Below are 18,744 nucleotides of genomic sequence, written 5' to 3' on the forward strand. Positions count from 1 at the left end.
GCCTTAGACAAGGTGCATCTCTTCCACAGAGGTTAATTTCAATAAGGTATCAGTTCTGAAGAGGGGATCTAGATAATGCAGGATCCATGAGAGACTTTTCAAAACTAGGGGGAACAGGGATGGGTACAGTATAGCCTTCAAGAAGAGGAAGTGTTTGGACAAGAATAACCCTCTTTCTGTATAATGATTGTTTTCTTCATCTGCTAGTTAATAGGATTTGATTATAGCTATAAAATTTGGTCTCACTGTAAAGTAACTTTACACTTGATGAGAATCTAGAAACATTTAAACAAAAATAATCCTTTCATGAACAAAAGAGAGCCCAGACAGCGTAACTCTTTGATAATACTTCTGCTTTAATAGACTGTTTGCAAATACATAGATATCCAGGAGGAAAGGTAACACAGCATGAAGTACAGAGAGCACAACTGTGCTTTAATTTAGGCACTAAGTTTCTAAATGTGGCAGCAATCACACTTCTAAGCAAACAATGTCCACTAGCTCACAAACACATTTGATGCTGATATTAGAACAGTTAACTTCATACTGTAAAATGTTACGTACCTCCTCTATACATTCATGGTATGTTGCATCTGTGTTTTGTCACAAAAAAGAGGCATGTCTAGATTTCATAATCAGAGTCAGCTTCATGAAGACTTAGATATGAAATAGTGCCTCTCAATTTGTTTCTCAAACTAAATTTTTTAAAAACAGTATAATTTATTCTTTAAAGCAATTTTATAGATATGGAGAGTCTAGCTAATTTCATAGTGATATAGTTGAATATGATACATAAGAAATGCAGGTATTTTCCAGGACAGCAGGATAGATAAAGGAGGCTTTAAGAATCCATGAGGAAAAAAGATTATAAAACTTAAACTTCCTTTTCAGATGTTTTAAATTTTCTAAAAAGCTTTTTGTCCTCAAATTAATTACATTGTATTTAATTACAAATTAAATACATTGCCTGGTGTGAAGATGGGAAACCCTCTCTTTTATATAGTAAAATCTTCTGGTCCATCCTGCCCCAAGTCCTGGTTGTATGAGGGCGCATTTCCCTCCTTAGATCTAAAGTTGTAATAAAAAGCATCATTTTCTTCTACTGGTTGGTATTCCTGTTCTATTTCATTTAGGAAGCCATTTCCAGATCCTGCTCCAGAACCTGATCCTGAGACGTCCTCAGAAAGAGGGAAGACTTCATTCAAATCCCTGGAATTCTCCAGTCTGAAGTAAGACAGAAAAAAGGGGGAAAAAAACCATTAAAGTTTGAGACATAAAAAGATAATCATGAAACATTTTTTAAGGTAAGAAAGTAAATGTAGTGACTCAGTTGCTGAAATTAGAAGTTAAAAGTTTCTAGTTATTTAGTGCTTTGAAACAAAAAAATAAGTCAGCCTTTCCACATGTTTGCATATACTTAGTGTAACTAACTCATTGCCTTTTTCAGTTCCACATCTGCTCTTGCAGATGGATACAAAATGCTATCACTAACATGGCAATCCTATATTTGGAATTTCTTTTTTTTTTTTTTAAACAAAAGTTCCCATTTCTACACTTTCTCCCACTCAATAGATAGATGATATTTTTCCTAATTTAAAATTTCTACAAAACTTCTAATAACGTCACAGTACTTCAACAAAGCTCACTCTTAGGTAATTCTTTGTAACAAGTCAAGAATTGTATATACCAACATGTTAACATTTCAGTTTGTATGTGCTCAGTTGCTTAGTCATGTCCAACTCCTTGTGACTCTGTGGACTGTAGTCCGCCAGGCTCCTCTGTTCATGGGGATTCTCCAGGCAAGAATACTGGAGTGGGCTGCCATGCCCTCCCTCAGCTGATCTTCCCAACCTAGGGATCGAACCCAGGTCTCCTGCACAGCAGGTGGATTCTCTACAGACTGAGCCACCAGGGAATCCTAGTTTAAATGTTTACAAAGCTTTAAATTCCCTCAGAATTTTTGCCAGTGTGGAGGAAAATAAAAAAGAACTTTAATTGGGAATTCCCTGGTGGTCCAGTGGTTTCACTGCTGAGAGCTTAGGTTTGATATCTGGTCGGGTAGCTTGGATCCCACATGCCAAGCAGCCAAAAAATAAAAGAAAAAGAAAATGAAAAAAAGTAAGTGCTTCCACCAAGCACTCTGGGTAGAAGGTAGAACCAGAAGGGGTTGAGGAGAGGAGCGGGGTGACAGTAAGCAGAGAAAAGGACAACAGCTGCAGAGGAAGCAGAATCAAAGAGATTTTACCTAAAAGTAGGTGATACTAGAGAATGTCTGCAGACTAATGCTGGCTTCAGAGGGTGGACTGCAGAATTAAAGTCCTGGAGAAGGTGCATGAGATAAGATACCCAGCACAAGGAAGGTGGCCTTGGAAGCTGCCACAGTCAGAGTCCAATCAGGAAACTTCATCTAAATATTTAAGACAGGGAATTGCTTACACATGAGATGGAAAAGAAGGAAAGCCAAATAGGGAACAGTGAAGAACTCCAGAGATGAGCAACAGCAAGAAAACACTTCTCTCCCTGGCATAGAAGGACAGTAGAGGAAGTGGTACTACCTAAGCCCAGGGACCAAGAGCACTGGTGGAAGCTGAAGTCATGTATGAGATATTAGCTTTGCCAGAGGTGCCACCAAGGCAGGAATGAGAAGAAACATACTTCTCTCTCCCTGCCACCCATACTGAGCAGTCTCCCTTCCAGGCATCCCATTGGCCAAACTCAGCCACAGATCCGGGAGTGTGAGAAATGCAGATCACAGGGATCAGCCCTCATCCCTCCACCCAATACAGAGCAGGGATGGGGAAGGAGAAGAAATGCATCTGAGAGCAAAAGAGTCCAACACTGACACAGAAGGAGAGGCTGTGCATCCATAGTGACAGGAGTTTCAGACCAGGAAGGAAAGTTACTGGCTGAGAAAAGGGAAGATTATACAGATGTTTTAAGAAACTATTTAAAGGTTATGTTCTATTTATGGCTATTATAAAACATTGACCATATTCCCTGTTGTATATAATATATCTTTGTAGATTGTTTTATTCATAGTATTTTGTACCTCTTAATCCCTTGCCCCTACCTTGCCCCTCCCCACTTTCCTCTCCCCATTGGTAACCACTGGTTTGTGCTGTACATCTGTGTATCTCTTTTTTGTTATATTCATGAATTTGTTTTATTTTTTTAGATTCCACATATAAGTAATATACAGTATTTGTCTTTCTCTGGCTTATTTCACTAAGCATAATACCCTCCAAGTCCATGCATGTTGTTACAAATGGGAAAAATCTCTTGGACTTTTATGGCTGAGTAGTATTCCAATGTGTGTGTCCGTGTGTGTGTGTGTGTGTGTGTGTGTATGTGTGTGTATCACATCTTCTTCATCCGTTCATCTTGTTGATGGGCACTTAGGTTGCTTCCGCATCTTGGCTATCGTAAATAATGCTGCTGTGAACATTGGGGTACATATATCTTTTCAAATTAGTGTTTTCATTTCCTTTGGATAAATATCTAAGAACGCAATTGCAGGATTATATGGTGACTCCATTTCTAGTTTTCTGAGTTTTCTACAGTGATAGCACCAATTTACATTCCCACTAACAATGTACAGGAGTTCTCTTTTCCTACATCCTCACCAACATTTGTTAATTGTGGTCTTTTCGATGACAGCCATTCTGACAGGTGTGAGGTGATCTTTTCGTGGGTTTTAGTTGCATTTCTCTGGTGATTAGTGATGTTGAGCATCTTTTCATGTTCATGTTGCCCATTCTTCTTTGGGAAAATGTCTATTCAGATCTTCTGCCCATTTTTCAGGTCGTTTGCTTTATGATGTTGAGTCATGTGAGCTGTTTATATATTTTAGATATTAACCCCTTATCAGTCATATCACTTGTAAATATTTTCTTCCATTTCAGTAGGTCATCTTTTTGTTTTGTCAATGGTTTCCTTTGCTGTGCAAAACCTTTTATGTTTAGTTAGGTCCCATTTGCTTACTTTTGCTTTTGTTTCCTTTGCCATAAGACACAGATCCAAAAAAATATTGCTACAATTTATGTCAAAGAGTATGGAAGATTATGGAGATTTGAGGAGGGAAGAAATAGTATAAAATAGCTGTTTTGGAGGATTTAGGTTATTCCTCTAATATTTTAGATTAAATGAATTAGTATTGAAATCCATGACTTAAAATAATGGAGGAAGTTGTAACATCAGGTTCAACCTTTGTGCCGGAGAATTAAAACAGAAGCACAGCGTTGCAGAATTGTATTTTGAGGATGGTGATGATATAATTTCAGTGATGAAGGGGGTTGCCGGTATCCCCAAAGTGATAACAGGCTTACCTGGTTTGGGCACAATGACTTATGTGGCTTTCAAAAGGGTGATTTTCTTTTATTATTTTTTTCTTTAATTTAGAGCTCAGATCAAGTGTAGAAATCTTTATAGTTATAAAGGTCTGTAGTAAAACCTTTTCGTCATTGCTCAGAACTGATCAGCCTTTTATACACACACACCTGCAGCCAGTTCTCACTCACTCACCTGTAAGTCCTCAGTTTTCCATTGTTACTTTTACACACATGCACGCCTTATTTTAAATTATTCTTTGCTTCTCAGAACTACAGAGATCATACATCAGGTAGACTAGGAGATCTTCAGATGCTCAGATTTGGCTATTTTCATCATTGATCCACTTCATTTCTTAAAAAAGATTTCTTTATTGGCCGTGCTGGGTCTTTGTTGCTGTGAGTGGGCTTTCTCTAGTGGCAGTGAGCAGAAAACTACTCTCTCGGGCTATTCTCTAGTTGCAGTGTGCAGGCTTCTCACTTCAGTGGCTTCTCTTATTGCAAAGCACAGGCTCTAGAGCACACGGGCTCAGTAGTTGTGGCTGACGGGCTTAGTTGCTCTGCAGCATGTGGGATCTCAGTTCCTGGACTAGGGATTGAACCCATGTCCCCTGCATTGGCAGGAGGATTTTTACTGGGCCACCAGGGAAGTCCCAGGAGAGTGATTTTCTATTTAAGCCTGAATATTAAAACTTTTATGATAATTCTTTTCATAATATATCTTTGCCACATGTAACTGATATTCAGTAAAATAATGGGCTCTAATACAATTCAATTTTTTGTTACTTATGAATTCCTATTGGATCCTTTTGGCAAGTATAAGGCAGGTTTTATTTGATCAAGAAGAGGTATGGCTTTCTTTTTTATGAGTCACAGCCACTTATTGTTCCTTCCCCTAATTTCTTTTTTTTTTATCACTACTGTCTAAACAGAACATTTTTATTACCCCTCAAAAATTATTTTCTGTGGGTTTTGCCTATTTTTGTACACTTCATATAGATGGAATCATATAATATGTGGCTTTTTATGTCTGGTTTCCTTTACTTTGCATAATGCTTTCCAGATTCAGCCATGTTGCAGCATTTATCAGTACTTCTTTCTTATGGTCAAATAATATTACACTTTATGTACATGTCACATTTTGTTTATGCATTCAGATGATAGACTCCTACTGGATTTTCATATATAATGTGCTCTATTTACATTAATAAAATAATGTTCAATTATTTTCAATACCTATTGGTGAAAAGTATTCAATTTTTGTTTCTGCCACCAGAAAAAGACCTTGCGAAAGTGTGAGTCATGTATTCTTGTGCATCTCATATACCAGTAAATACACTACAGTTTTACCCTGCACTATGCAGTGAAAACTGACCTGTGGAAGCAAGAGCCTAAAGAAAACACTCTGGGCAACCCTTCTGCCTCCATGCCAAGATCTCAACAGAGGCTGACAAAAGTAAAATCAAGAAAGTCCACTTACGAGAAAATGTCAGACCTTAGAGGTGGGATTCTGCTGGATTCATCTGGAAGTATATCAAACACTCTTCCCTTTTCTTCAATGCAGTTTGCAGAATTACTGTCAGGATTGCAGCGTACCCACTGGTATCTGGCTCTCTGCACAGGAGAACCTGCCCAAACAAGGAAACCTCATGATCAATAAGTATCTCTTACACAGCTTCTAATCACTTTTCCCCTAAGAAATTTTTAATTAAATAGATTTTAAATTTGGTAGGTAAGGTGTGGACAGGTTTTATGACCATTAATATAACAGGAGCACCCACTGTTTCCCAGCCCTTTATACATAGTTTATCCTTCTCACACTACACCTGTGCAAAGTAGCCTAGAGTTTAACATTAGAATAGGCTTTGGCAGTTAGCTGCCTCTGTTACTGGTGACTTGTGAAACCTTCACTTCCCCAAGTACCCAACAGAAAACTCAGGAACTAAGAGTGTCTCTTTTTCATACGCTGGTCACAAAAATTAAATGAGAAAATGCATGTAAAGATCTTAACATAGTGCCAGGCACACAGTAAATAAACACCTAATAATATTAACTATTATTGTCTCTGTACTATTATTTCCATTTTATACAAAGGAAAACTGAGGCTGCACAGGTACTAAGCACCCAGAATCCAACCTTCTATCTGACCCCGAAGTCTGCCTCTTCTGATAGAGATGAGTCAAATTATGTTCAGAAAGGTTAAGAAATGTACCAAATAGTCCTGAGATATTACAGAATCCTAGTTCTTTGGGGCCATGTGGTATTCTTGAGAATGAAAAGCAGATTAAAAACTTAACCTCTTTCTTTGGCCTCACATCTAGTCAGAGATTTCAAAAGTCAAGGCTCTTCTGTTCACCAAAGATGGGCTTTCACAGCCTCTTTTAATTTCTACATAAAAGGCTCCATATCCCATCTTAGGAGGTTATATAGGAGATTGCTTATTAATTTACAAAATAAATTTCATTCCTCAGTTTAGCAAGGATGGAGCCCTGGTGGTGAGAAATATTTCACTACCCTGCCAAAGGATCGTCTCCTCCCCACCTCAAGTACATTTGATTCACACAAGTACAGCTAATCATCACCTAACATGAAGGAGCACATCTAAAACTCCTGAAAAGCAGAAAAGGAGATTTTGTTAGGGGCACCACAGACTAAAGCTCCCTTGTCCTGGCCAAGCACAATCGTAACCACTTGCTCGAGTCATCTATCATACAGTAGGAGGTCCTGGTAAAGAATGCAGACTAACAAGCTACCACCTGGAAGCATTTAGGAAAGGTCAAAAGGAAAGAGGAGATGAGAGTCCATATGTCCTACAAACCTCCCAGAATCCTCCTCACTAGAATCCATCTTAGCTGAGTGATGTGCATGCTACCAGGAAGGACCCTGAGTCAGAATAACTAGCCAGAGAGAACCTGAAAACTAACCCCATTACCAAAAAACCTGAGACTGCAAATTACATGGAAGAGCAGTTCTCCTGGGTGCCCTAACCTGCTGCTCTCTCCCCAGGGGTCCCGTCCCAATAAAGTCTCTTGCTTTCTCAGTACATGTGTCTTCTTGGACAATTTATTTCTGAGTGTTAGACAAGAATCCACTCTCAGGTCATGGAAGGGGTCCCCCTTCCTGCAAGAGTTGTAAAGCCCAGTACATTATTGTTCTGTACAGATTGAGATGCAACTGATAACACATATTTAAGAAAACAAAATAAAATGAAGAACAGTGTTGTGGATAATCACTGCAATATATTTTGCAGTACCAAAGACTATAAAATCAGATGTTAATGAATTAAGATGCAGCGTACAATACTATGCAGCTATTAAAATAATGTGGCAATTCTCTGGGTACTGATATATAATAATTTCCAAGTGTGTGTATACATAGTACATATATGTATATGTATGTGTGTGTGTGTATACATATATATTTTTTTTTGGCCATGCTATGTGACTTGCAAGAATTTAGTTCCCCGAACAGAGATTTGAACATGTCCTCAGTAATTAAAGCATGGAGTCTTAACTACTGGACTTCGAGGGCATTCCCTCCAAGGTTAAAAAAAGTAAAGAACACTATGCATTGTGTGTTACCATTTGTGTGTGTTGTGGTTTTTTGGAATTTATTTACATACAAGCTTACATGCACAGAACACCTCTTAAAAGACAGACAACAAACTGATCATCTTAGTGGAGAGAACTGGTGGCTAGAAGAGAGTGGAAGGAAGAACACTGACTTTTCACTGCATATCCTTTTGAACTTTTAGATTCTTGAGTTATACTATGTATTATCTTTCAAAATTAATTATTTTTATTTTTAATAGCTTTATTAAGGTGGATTTGACATTCAATAAGCTGTGCATATTTAAAGTGTACAATTTAATGTTTCAACAAGTGGATACAGCATGGAACCATCACCACAATCAAGGGTATAAACATATCCAACATCCCCCAGAGTTTCCTTGTGCCCCTCTGTGACCCTGCCCTTCTCCCTCCCTTCTCCTGACTCCCCCAAGCCCCCCTCAATCATCAGTCTGCTTTCTGTGATTATAAATTAGTTTGCATTTTCTAGATTTTATGTAAATGGACTCATACAGCTACTTGTCAAAAGTTTTCTGACTTTAACTCTGGGTCTAGAGGGCTCTCTACCTTTTATAGTACTCTCTCCTAAAAGTGGAGAGATTAGTTAGGTACTCCTTAAAACTGAAAAATGTAGCAAACAAAGAAAAAAAATTATTCCTAATCTCATTAGCCAAACCCCTAGAGACTATAAATTTTAGAGTTTTCTTTCCTTCTGGGTATCACTATTTCTCAGAGAATATGCACAAGTTGTTTCCCTTCTCAGCTATCAGAGGTTGAAAAGTGGAGCCTCTACCAAGGTCAAATTCACTTTATATCTCAATGGGATGGCCAAGGACTTTGTTCCTAAAAGACTGCAGACCCACAGAATTTTGCAAAATGTTCTCTTTCCTTATGAACCTCTATTATGTCTATTTATACTCAACTTTGTCCTAGTTAATATTTCTGATTAATTTCATAAATACAGCTTTGTTAGGTTTCATTAAGATATACATATATATGAAGGGGAATATATAAATAATTCATGATGCTGTTCACCCTAGTATTATTTAAAACAGGAAAACAGTAAATAACTAATCAAAACAAGAGAAAACACTGAGATTAACTCTGAGGCATTATTATGAGAGAATATTAACCAAATGGAAAAAACGTAGTAGCTATGGAAAAGACTACATAGCATCATAGGAAAATTTATATTAAAAAATGAGTTAAAAATAGCAGAATGCCATTCTATGCATAATAGTTATTAATGTAACTACATATATAGATATGGGGGATGGGAGGAAATACACAGAAATAGCTATAGTGGTAGGCTCTGGTGATTTTTTTTTCTCACTTTGTTTTCTAAATTACTGTAATAAACAATATTCTTTTAAAATATAAACAAAGCAAAAACTCTAATGTAGAAAGTAAATGTTCTCCCATTGTTTTTCTTCTTTCTTTCTGTCTTGCTTTCATTTTTTTCTTTTTTTTTAGAACTACTACTCTGTCATACTCTTCCCCATAGTTCCTGAATATAGCTTACAAATTTCTGGTCTGGGACACTAGTCATCCAGAATGGGTTAGCTTTGTCATCGCTTAGAGGCTGAAGGTAAGGTTGCCAGATGACATCACAATGGCTGACCCTTACTAGCTATATAACTATAACCTCCCTGGACCTCAGTTTCCTCATCCATAAAATGGGGACAGTAATAGATCTCATAATAAGATACAAATATTAGGTTCTTAGAATAGTACCTAGCGCCATTGTCAGAGCTCTTTAAATGCTAGTTTCTGTGATGAAGAGGATGACAATGACCTATTGACCTATCTCTGATAGAGACAAACCAAATTTAAATTCCTGTCCCACCACTGAGCACCTTTCTGATTCTCAATTTCTCATCTTTAAAATAGGAATAATAGTCTCCCAAAGAGTCCCTGGTAGCTCAGCTGGTAAATAATCCACCTGCAGTGCAGGAGACTCAAGTTTGATTCCTGGGTTGGGAAGATCCCCTGGAGAAGGGAAAGTCTACCCACTCCAGTATTCTGGCCTGGAGAATTCCATGGACTGACTATAGTTTATGGGGTCGCAAAGAGTTGGACAGGAGTGAGCAGCTTTCACTTTCAAAGAGTTCCAGTTTAAACAAGATAGAAGTATGTGACACGTCTATCACAAGCCTTTGTGTGCAGTAGGTATTGAATACAGTTTAGCTCTTTCTCCCTCTCTGATTCTTTCTTGAAGAACTTTGCCGTCTAATGAATTGCTGCTTAGAAGCTTCATCATGTGAAATTGGGTGAAAATTCAACATGTCCTCCAGCAGAGGGCAATGTCTTCACACCCTATGCCATCTTGACCAGTGCAGTCCAATAGAAACAAGAGGAACCATCCGAACATGTATGAAATTTTCAATATTAGGACAGTCATATTTTAAAAAGTAAAAAAAGAAATGTGACCTTAATTTTAAAACATTTTACTTAAACCAATATATCCAATAAACAATGTAAGTTATTAATGGATATTTTACACTTTTTTTCACACTAGGATTTTAAATCTGGTGTGCATTTTGCACTTACACCAGGTGTGTTTGGACTTGCCACATTTCACACATTTCAAGTGCTTAGTAGCCACAAGAGGCTGCTGGCCACCGTTTTGGATAGAGCAGGTCTAGACATTCCCCTCTACTGCCATTGTTGACCGAGTATCAAACCGAGAAAGTGCTTACATAGACAGGAAGTTAAACAGAAAAGTAAAACTAATAGTTTATGAAGAAGAATCCAAGTGAAAGACTGTATCTTTTCACTAGCATAAAAAAACACAACTTTCATAAATTAGAAAACTAAAATACAAATTCTTTCTAGAGTTTGGCATCTCAGCTTTCAAAATTTATAACGAGTTTCTCTTTTTGAGAGAGAGAGAGCATGTGAAAATTCTCTTTAAGGCAAGACATTTCTTTCCAATGTCAGCACGTGGGATCTTAGTTCCTTGATCAAACCCATGCCCCCTGAGCTGGAAGTGTGGAGTCTTAACCACTGGACTGCCAGGGAAGTCCCCAAGAGGGAATTCCTTTTTTGGGTAATGAAAATGTTCTAAAATTGACTATGGTGATGGTTGCACATATCTGTGAATACACTAGAAATCCATTGATGTACACTTTAAATGGGTGAATTGTATGGTATATGAACTCTATCTCAATAAAGATGTTCCAAAATTTATAAGAAATCAAAAGTAGAAGTCCATCTTCCCCCAAAAAATGTTTATCTAATTTGAGATTGGGGCTTCCCTGGTGGTTCAGCAGTAAAGAATTCTACAATGCAGGAGACATGGGTTTGATCCCTGGGTCAGAAAGATCCTCTGGAGAAGGAAATGACTACCCACTCCAGTATTCTTGCCTGGGAAATCCTATGGACAGAGGAGCCTGGCAGACTACAGTCCATGGGGTCGCAAAGGATCAGACACAGCTTAGCGGCTAAACAACAACAACTTGAGACTGATGATTTTACTTCATTTATTTTAATTTAAAAAAGTTTTATTGGTATTTAACATATTTAACCCGGCACACAATTCACTCTTCTAATGTGTAAATTTCAGTGGTTTTTTTTTTTTTTAGCATGTTTATAGGTATGTGCACAAATTTAAAACAATTTTATCATCTCAGAGAAATCCTCTGTCCTTTAGCTATCCAACTCCTGTATCTTATGTGTCTTATCCCGAAGTAACCAGTAATCAATCTACTTTATGTCTCTGTATTTTTTACCAAATTGGACATTTTATATAAATAAAATAATATGAGGTGGGTTTCTTTTTTAAGTATAACTGACCTATAACACTATATTTGTTTCAGATGCATAACATAGTGATCTTCCATTATTATACATTACAAAATGATTAACATAGACTGGGGATCTTAAATCTGCTTTAAAATAAAGAATGTGGTTACAGATACCAAGTTCCTGATATACTTATTCAAGAGTGTTGGCAGGATGTGAAAATTCAACAGTTCCAGCCCTGCAATGTTTGGGAGTATCTTGATTCTCTTTTGCTTGAGAGAAGTGTCTTGTGATTACCGTAATTAAAAAAATAAGAGGAAACATGCTCATGGACAGAAAAATGATCTTCCTAAGAGATCCCACTTACAGGTCTCCTGGTTAATTCTGTAGTGGATTCAAGGAAGAAGAATGTTTTTTGTTTAGAATCACTTCCTGTCCTTTCTCTCTGTGTCTCTGTCTTTGTCTCTCTTTCATACATACACAGTCTACTAGTTCTACTTCAGCAAAACACTTTCTATGAATAAATATTACCATTTATAAAAATAAACCTCTGACACTGGGCAAATAACTTACCCCAGCAATCTCTCTGTATCTTTTTATATTGTAGTATCAATATTTCCCCAACGTCATCACAGTTTACTAATTTCCTATTCTTAATGGAGATTTGCTGTGGGTTTGTTAGAAAAACTTTAAAATTGCCATGTTAGGGGAGAAAAAAGACCATTTTCATTCATTGTTTAGTGGCATCCAAATAGACATCACTATCTAAGTTGGAGCTGCTTCCTACTGGCCAATCAATTGCACAAGATTCCTCACCCTTGTGTGGTTTGACAAGCTATAAAAAGTTCCAAGTTTACTTTCAATTTCTCCCTCTCTGTCCCTCAACTCAGACGCTTTAGTAATAAGAGCTGTAGACAAAGCAAGGTTGTTTTAAATAAAGACAATCTCTACTCCACCTAGAAAACAGCTAAATTACAGTAGAAAGTTAATTTGAACTTGAAATCAGGTGACCAGCTCTGCCATTAATTAGTTGTAGTGGGCGTAGGGCAAGTCTCATGCATTTTCTGAAAGAGGTTGATGTAAAGAGGAAATGAGATAATGAATGTAAGATCCAGTTTTCTTCTCTATAAATTGGTATTAATTCCTCCTCACAGGGAATGCGATGACCATTTACCTGAGAGTGGATGCTAAATCACTTTACAATTGAACAGCAGTGAACACTGGTGGAATCAATATTATTATTGTGATCTCAGAGGCAGTGTAGAGTGGACATAGAGTCTGGCAATGACCCCCCGGCTACACCTGCTCATGGATTTTCCATTTTCCTTCTTTATGGGCATCTTTGAAAAAGAGAGTTAATAAAAGAATTTGAGATTCACAGCCCTCATCAGTAATCTCCTGAAGCTCTACATTAAATTGATTAGCTATCTGTCCTCTCCAGGGTCTCCCACATCTTGCCAAACTTCCGTCTCTTTTGCAACTGGTAGATAGGCTTTTATAGCATGTTTTTATTTCAGCTTCACTTATAATCACTGATGTGGGCTGAATTGTGTCACTCCAACTCAATGTATTGAAGTGCTGACCCCTAGTACCTCAGAATAGGACTGTATTTGGAGATAGGGACTTAAAAGAGATAGTTGAGATATAACGAGTTTACATGGATGAACCCTAATCCAGTATGGCTGTTGTCCTTATAAGAAGAGGAAACCAGGAACACACAAAGGACCATGTGGAGACAGAGATAAGATGGCTATCTACAAGCTGAGGAGAAAAGCTGCAGGATGAAACTAACCCAGCCAACACCTTGATCTTGGACTTCTAGTCTCCAGAACTGTAAGGAAATAAATTCCTGTTGTTTAAGCCACCCAGCCTGTGGTACTTTGTTATGGCAGCCCTAGCAAATTAATACAGTAACCTGAGATATTTCGTTTCAGTAAAAGCAAGCCAAAAGCCTAGTGGAATTGATCATTCAGTTAAATCAATGGGTTAAGGAAAAAAATTATTTTTAAGTGGGGAAAGAGTGCTACAGAATCATATCTGGCATCACATAGAATATTATGAAATAGAGACCTCTTTGCAGCCTTGAGTTGATGTCACGCACGCGCGTGCACACACACACACAGAGCCAGTGGGTGGGCGTCTATTTCCCTTCTTATTCAAATGTGGGCACAAACCCTTAATTCCAATACCAACTGCACTTCTCCTTTGGAAACTCCCTAGTGTTTCAGTCTATTCATTCTCTTATTTTTGGTTCCCTTCCCAACACGGAGCAAAATGTACCCAGTGATGACATAAATACTAGTGCTTTATACAATTTTATAACGGTTTCTTCACTACTTTCTGGAAAATACCTATTATATAAAGAACACTTTTGTTTTAATTTTAGTTTTCCCTATTGAATCTTAGTGGGAAATGTGACATTTCTGGGAGATTTTGAAGATGTAAAGATTCATCGAGCTCTGGTCAGAGTAGACCCAACACCAACAGGTCCCTCAGGTCTGTTCTACAAACATGGACTTGACTGCCTGGATCTTGTCAGAACACATTAGGGAATTATTTCATTGGCTGAAGGTTTTCCCTGAAAGATTGGAGTAAAGCCTGTTCCTTACAATCAACAATGTTTTATCCTTTAAAAAAATAAATAGATTAATGGAAAGGTTTCATCAACATCATTTGCTGGTTTTTCTTTAATAACAAGAAGAAAGTGATTTTTATAAATTTCCAATATATAATGAATGTATCTGAGGTTAGGTATACAATTTCATTTCCACCAGAAGTAAAAACAAGACAACTAGAAGTCACTTCGAAGAAACGTATCTAGATGTGTGCATCACTATGACTCAATATTTCCTTTACGATTTGGAGGAACTTAGTGTTTTTCTACTATAAATTCTCCCTTCTACTTATCAGGCCATGACTATAATCCCTTATTTACCAAAGGAGAAGAAACTGTGTTTTTCTTACAAACTGATCATTTTCATTTTCTTAGTCATTAAAGGTTTTAAGTTGTTTCATTCTGACTAAAACAATCCTAAATGATAGACCTAACAAGAATTTTCCAAATATGCTGTTTCTCTGAGCAATGACACAATTGCTAAAATTCTTTGGCCTTTCTTTAAAATCTGAGCGGGTAGTCATTAGCTGTGTCTAAACATAATTGAATTTTCACCAAGAAGCAGGTTTTTAAAAGGAGAGAAAATACAAGCAAATTTACTCTGATTTTAAAAATAGCATTTCCCAGTGTCAAAATAATTATAACATCACTAATTATTAAAACTTGGGATAGATGTGGGCACTTAGAGGTAAACCATTTTCTCTATTCCTTTCTTGAGGCTTTAGAAATTTGTAAGCCATTTTCACCTGACAATAAAATAATACATTTCAATCATTTTAAGAACTTACAAGGCCATAGCTGCCTCAGAGTTTAACTTTTTTTTTTTTTGGTACCAAACTTAACCAACTTCACTTCACCCAAATTCTTTTTTTTTTTTTTTTCCTTGGCCTACTTTCCCATAATATACTATATTCTATACCTTAGAGTGAATATAATCATTTGTGTGGACCCTGGGGCATACAAGAAGATTATAAGGTGACAAGATTAGTGGATCTTACCTTGAACTGAAGATGAAATCAGGATGAAGGCAAGAGCCAGAGCAAGCCTAGTGCACTGGAGGAGCACCTGCATGGTGACCAACTTGCTTCAGCTCCACCAGCTGTGCACCAACCTCACAACAGGGAAGTGTAGCCGGGTGCTCTCTGTCCCTTTTAGAAAAGGTTCCAAAACCTCAAACCCTGCCCAGAACATACGTCACAGTTTCCTGAACAAATAGAAAGAGATCCACATCAACCCCAGAAAGATTTCGAAAAAAAAAAAAAGAAAAAAGGCAGCAAAATAACTATTCATACCATTATGAAACTGCAGTGAACTCTCCCCAGGTCTGCTTTCTCAAAAGTTTTGTTGTTTGCCTGTTAGAAATTGTTTCCCACTGAAACAGTAGAATCAGCATTCAGGACACTTTGTTTTTTCTTTCTTCAGGTAACAATCTAAACACAAGTTTGCTAGCCAACCGCACAGCTGATGAGATAAGGGAGTTGGATGCTGCCTTTTCACCACTGAGGCCCTTCAATGTAAAATATTCTTGATTTTATTTTTCATCAGGAGTAGCATAACTCACAGAGCCAAGCATAGCAAGTGAAACTTCAAAGCTGAGTTCTAATCCACAAGAAAGTGTTGTTGGATTTCAGCTAACTGGTTTCTTCTTATCAGATTCAGTTTCTCTCACTGGACCACCAGCCTCTCACTCTGCCTCAAGAATCTAGTGAGGATTTTTGGTTATGAAGAACTGGGTAAAACACAAAAATGATTTTGCGGTCCTCTCCTCTTTCACACCGAGCATTTCCTATGATTTGATTCCATTTATAGTCTGGTTTGGTTTTTTTTTCCTCCTGGTAAAAGTTTTCAACTTGACTTTCAGGTGCTCTGGCCTTGAATAAGCCAGAAATCAGAAACAAGGGGAGGTTGTCCTGTCAGTGGGCTGCTGGACCTCAGAAAACACAAAACAAAGTAAAAGAATAGCATCTCCCCCGTATCCTGGGGATCATATGCTGACTGAAGCCTGAGGAACATGAAGTACAGGCTCCATAATAAAGTCACATAATAAACACAACAGTTCATCGCACTCTTGCCCTTGAAACACACACTGTCCATCCCAGCGTGTCTAACCCTGCAATGCCCACTTTCCATTTTCATCCTCCCTCTGGCCTGTTCTTTGACAGGAGGGAGGAGTTTCCCTTCCCTTGTTCTTGGCTTCCTGCTGATTCCTTTACCATTTCCTGCCAAGGATGGGCCTCAGACTAATCGCTGAGCAGCTGTGGTGCAAGTCCACAAATGCTGCAAAGCATGCACATTTTGACCCTCCTCAGAACCATCTGGAAATGTGTCCAGGGACGACTCCAAGTGCAGTAATCAACCCCCAGACGCTCAAATCCAGGGGGTTCCCCACCATGGAATACTAGTTTCAGATTGAAATAACAACCCTCATCTTTGGCCCCTTTTAATTTTATCCCTCAATTTAAAACCCTGGCACCAAAACAATAATCCCTGTCAATAGCTTAAATAAGTCCGCTTTCAGTAAGTTCTCAGATCTGATTAGAGCTTGTGCTTTAAAATGGTAATTTTGGAGCCTTTTTCCACTTGAGTATTTTTTTTTATTCTCTAGGTTTTAGTGCGGAGAAGGCAATGGCAACCCACTCCAGTACTCTTGCCTGGAAAATCCCATGGACGGAGGAGCCTGGTAGGCTGTGGTCCATGGGGTCTCTTAAGAGTCGGACACGACTGAACGACTTCACTTTCACTTTTCACTTTGGTGCACTGGAGAAGGAAATGGCAACCCACTCCAGTGTTCTTGCCTGGAGAATCCCAGGGATGGGGGAGCCTGGTGGGCTGCCATCTATGGGGTCGCACAGAGTCGGACACCACTGAAGCAACTTAGCAGCAGCAGCAGCAGGTTTTAGTGATTTTTTTTTTAAGTATTCACAATATTCATTAGCATTTGCTCTGTTTATGCTACACTGACAACCAAGTTTCTTTTTCCAAATAGTCTTCCTCCGGCTTCATTTCCCTAGTCCTGTTCAAGCTGTGCAGAGCAGGACACATGGCTGCAGAAGCCACAAGTCCTGGGTCTGAGCTCACTGACCAGATGAGAGATGCTGGGCCACGTGCTCCTTGCGTGCCCACCATTCTAGTTCTAAGGATGGTGTGGGACACCAGTGAGGGGGCACCCACGAGAGCTCATAACTATGAGATTCGTGTTGGCAGTGGTCCTCTGGGTTGGGTATGGTCTTCTTGCCCAAGCGTCCTCCATTAGTGAAAAAGGACCCCTATCTTGCCCTAAACCTCAACCTCTACAAAAGACGAATTCCACTCCAGATTTAATCCTTCATTCACCAGGCAACCTTTTTTTTTTTAATAGAGTTCTTCTTTTTAATGTTTATTTATTTATTTATTTTTGACTGTGCTGGGTCTTGTTGCTGTGAGGGCTCTTCTCTCATTGCAGCGAGCGGGGGCTACTCTTTGTTGCCGCACACGAGCTTCTCATTGCAGTGGCTTCTCTTGCAGAGCACAGGCTCTCGGACTGCGGGCTTCAGTAGTTGCAGCACACAGGCTGCCCTGCGGCATGTGGCATCTTCCCCGATAAACCTCGAACCCGAACCCATTGTCTCTTGCATTAGCAGGCAGATTCTTTACCACTGAGCCACCGGGGGAGCCCCTCACCAGGCAACCTTAAATGCACCTACTTTACTTGATTTACCTCTAAAATGAGTATCTTTATGCCTGAAGAGTCATCCTGGAACAGTTCCTTGTTGTCTTAAAGTGTTAACTACCCCCCACCCCATTCCAGAGCAATATAAATACTATCTTTCACTAGCTATTGGTATCTGGGTGGTCTTTGGAAAAGGGGAGTCTGGAGCACTTGAACTTTCCCAGCATCACAACTCAGCAGAACACTTGTTACGACAAAGTGATGCTGTTTTAAGACAAATTGAGGTTGTCAGAGGAGATACTGAAGGCACCACAATCTGTCCCAAGGGACAGCTCCAGCACTCAGTTCTTTTAAAAAACTCCAAGTTAAAGATTCTGCCACTTAGCAGCCTCTGGGACTTTCTTGGCTCTTCACTGAGAAGGTCTTGACTCTGAACTGGGCACTCCCGCCACCCAAGAAAACAGGAAATAGATACTGTACCAAATCTGTATTATGTTTCTGGAGGATAAAAGAGTGATTTTTCCATGAACTTTTGATTTCTAGAACTGGAAGAGACCTTGGAAATCACCTACCTCACCCACTCAAGTGGGAAAAGCACAAGTCCAGAAAGGTTATGTGACTGCAGCTGGTCGCACAGCTGGCAAGTGTCAATACCAGGTCAGAACTCAGAGTTCCTACTTCATAGTCCAGTGACAGAGGATGAACGAGGAAGCAACAAGATGAAGATTCGTAATCATTAGAAGTCTTCCTTTTAGTCCTTTTGGTTTTTAGAGGTATGTACTGAAATATTCCTGTTTAGAATGATAAAATGACTGGGATTTGTTTCTAAATAATCCAGTGTGA

At 38.7% G+C, this 18,744-nt stretch overlaps 1 protein-coding gene and 2 non-coding genes across 4 annotated transcripts; all 3 read right to left on the reverse strand.

Moving 5' to 3' along the window:
* Positions 1–347: 347 nt before the first annotated feature.
* On the reverse strand, positions 348–15,378 carry SRGN (serglycin). Of its 2 annotated transcripts, none has more exons than XM_052640779.1 (3): positions 15,251–15,378; positions 5,821–5,953; positions 348–1,224 (listed from the first exon to the last, which is right to left on the reverse strand). In XM_052640779.1, exons 1-3 carry the CDS (start codon positions 15,321–15,323, stop codon positions 996–998), a joined length of 435 nt encoding a protein of 144 aa, XP_052496739.1. In that variant the 5' UTR covers positions 15,324–15,378; the 3' UTR covers positions 348–995. The 2 variants fall into 2 exon arrangements, with proteins under 2 accessions (XP_052496739.1, XP_052496738.1); XM_052640778.1 differs by having other exon boundaries at positions 5,806–5,953.
* Positions 4,397–4,466, reverse strand: LOC128049162 (small nucleolar RNA U2-30). The gene has a single exon (XR_008199524.1). It is a non-coding gene; the product is annotated as a small nucleolar RNA U2-30 (small nucleolar RNA).
* Positions 4,591–4,670, reverse strand: LOC128049164 (small nucleolar RNA U2-19). The gene has a single exon (XR_008199526.1). It is a non-coding gene; the product is annotated as a small nucleolar RNA U2-19 (small nucleolar RNA).
* Positions 15,379–18,744: the final 3,366 nt, after the last annotated feature.

Source organism: Budorcas taxicolor, chromosome 5, assembly GCF_023091745.1.
Source record: "Budorcas taxicolor isolate Tak-1 chromosome 5, Takin1.1, whole genome shotgun sequence".
Classification (NCBI taxonomy): domain Eukaryota; kingdom Metazoa; phylum Chordata; class Mammalia; order Artiodactyla; family Bovidae; genus Budorcas; species Budorcas taxicolor.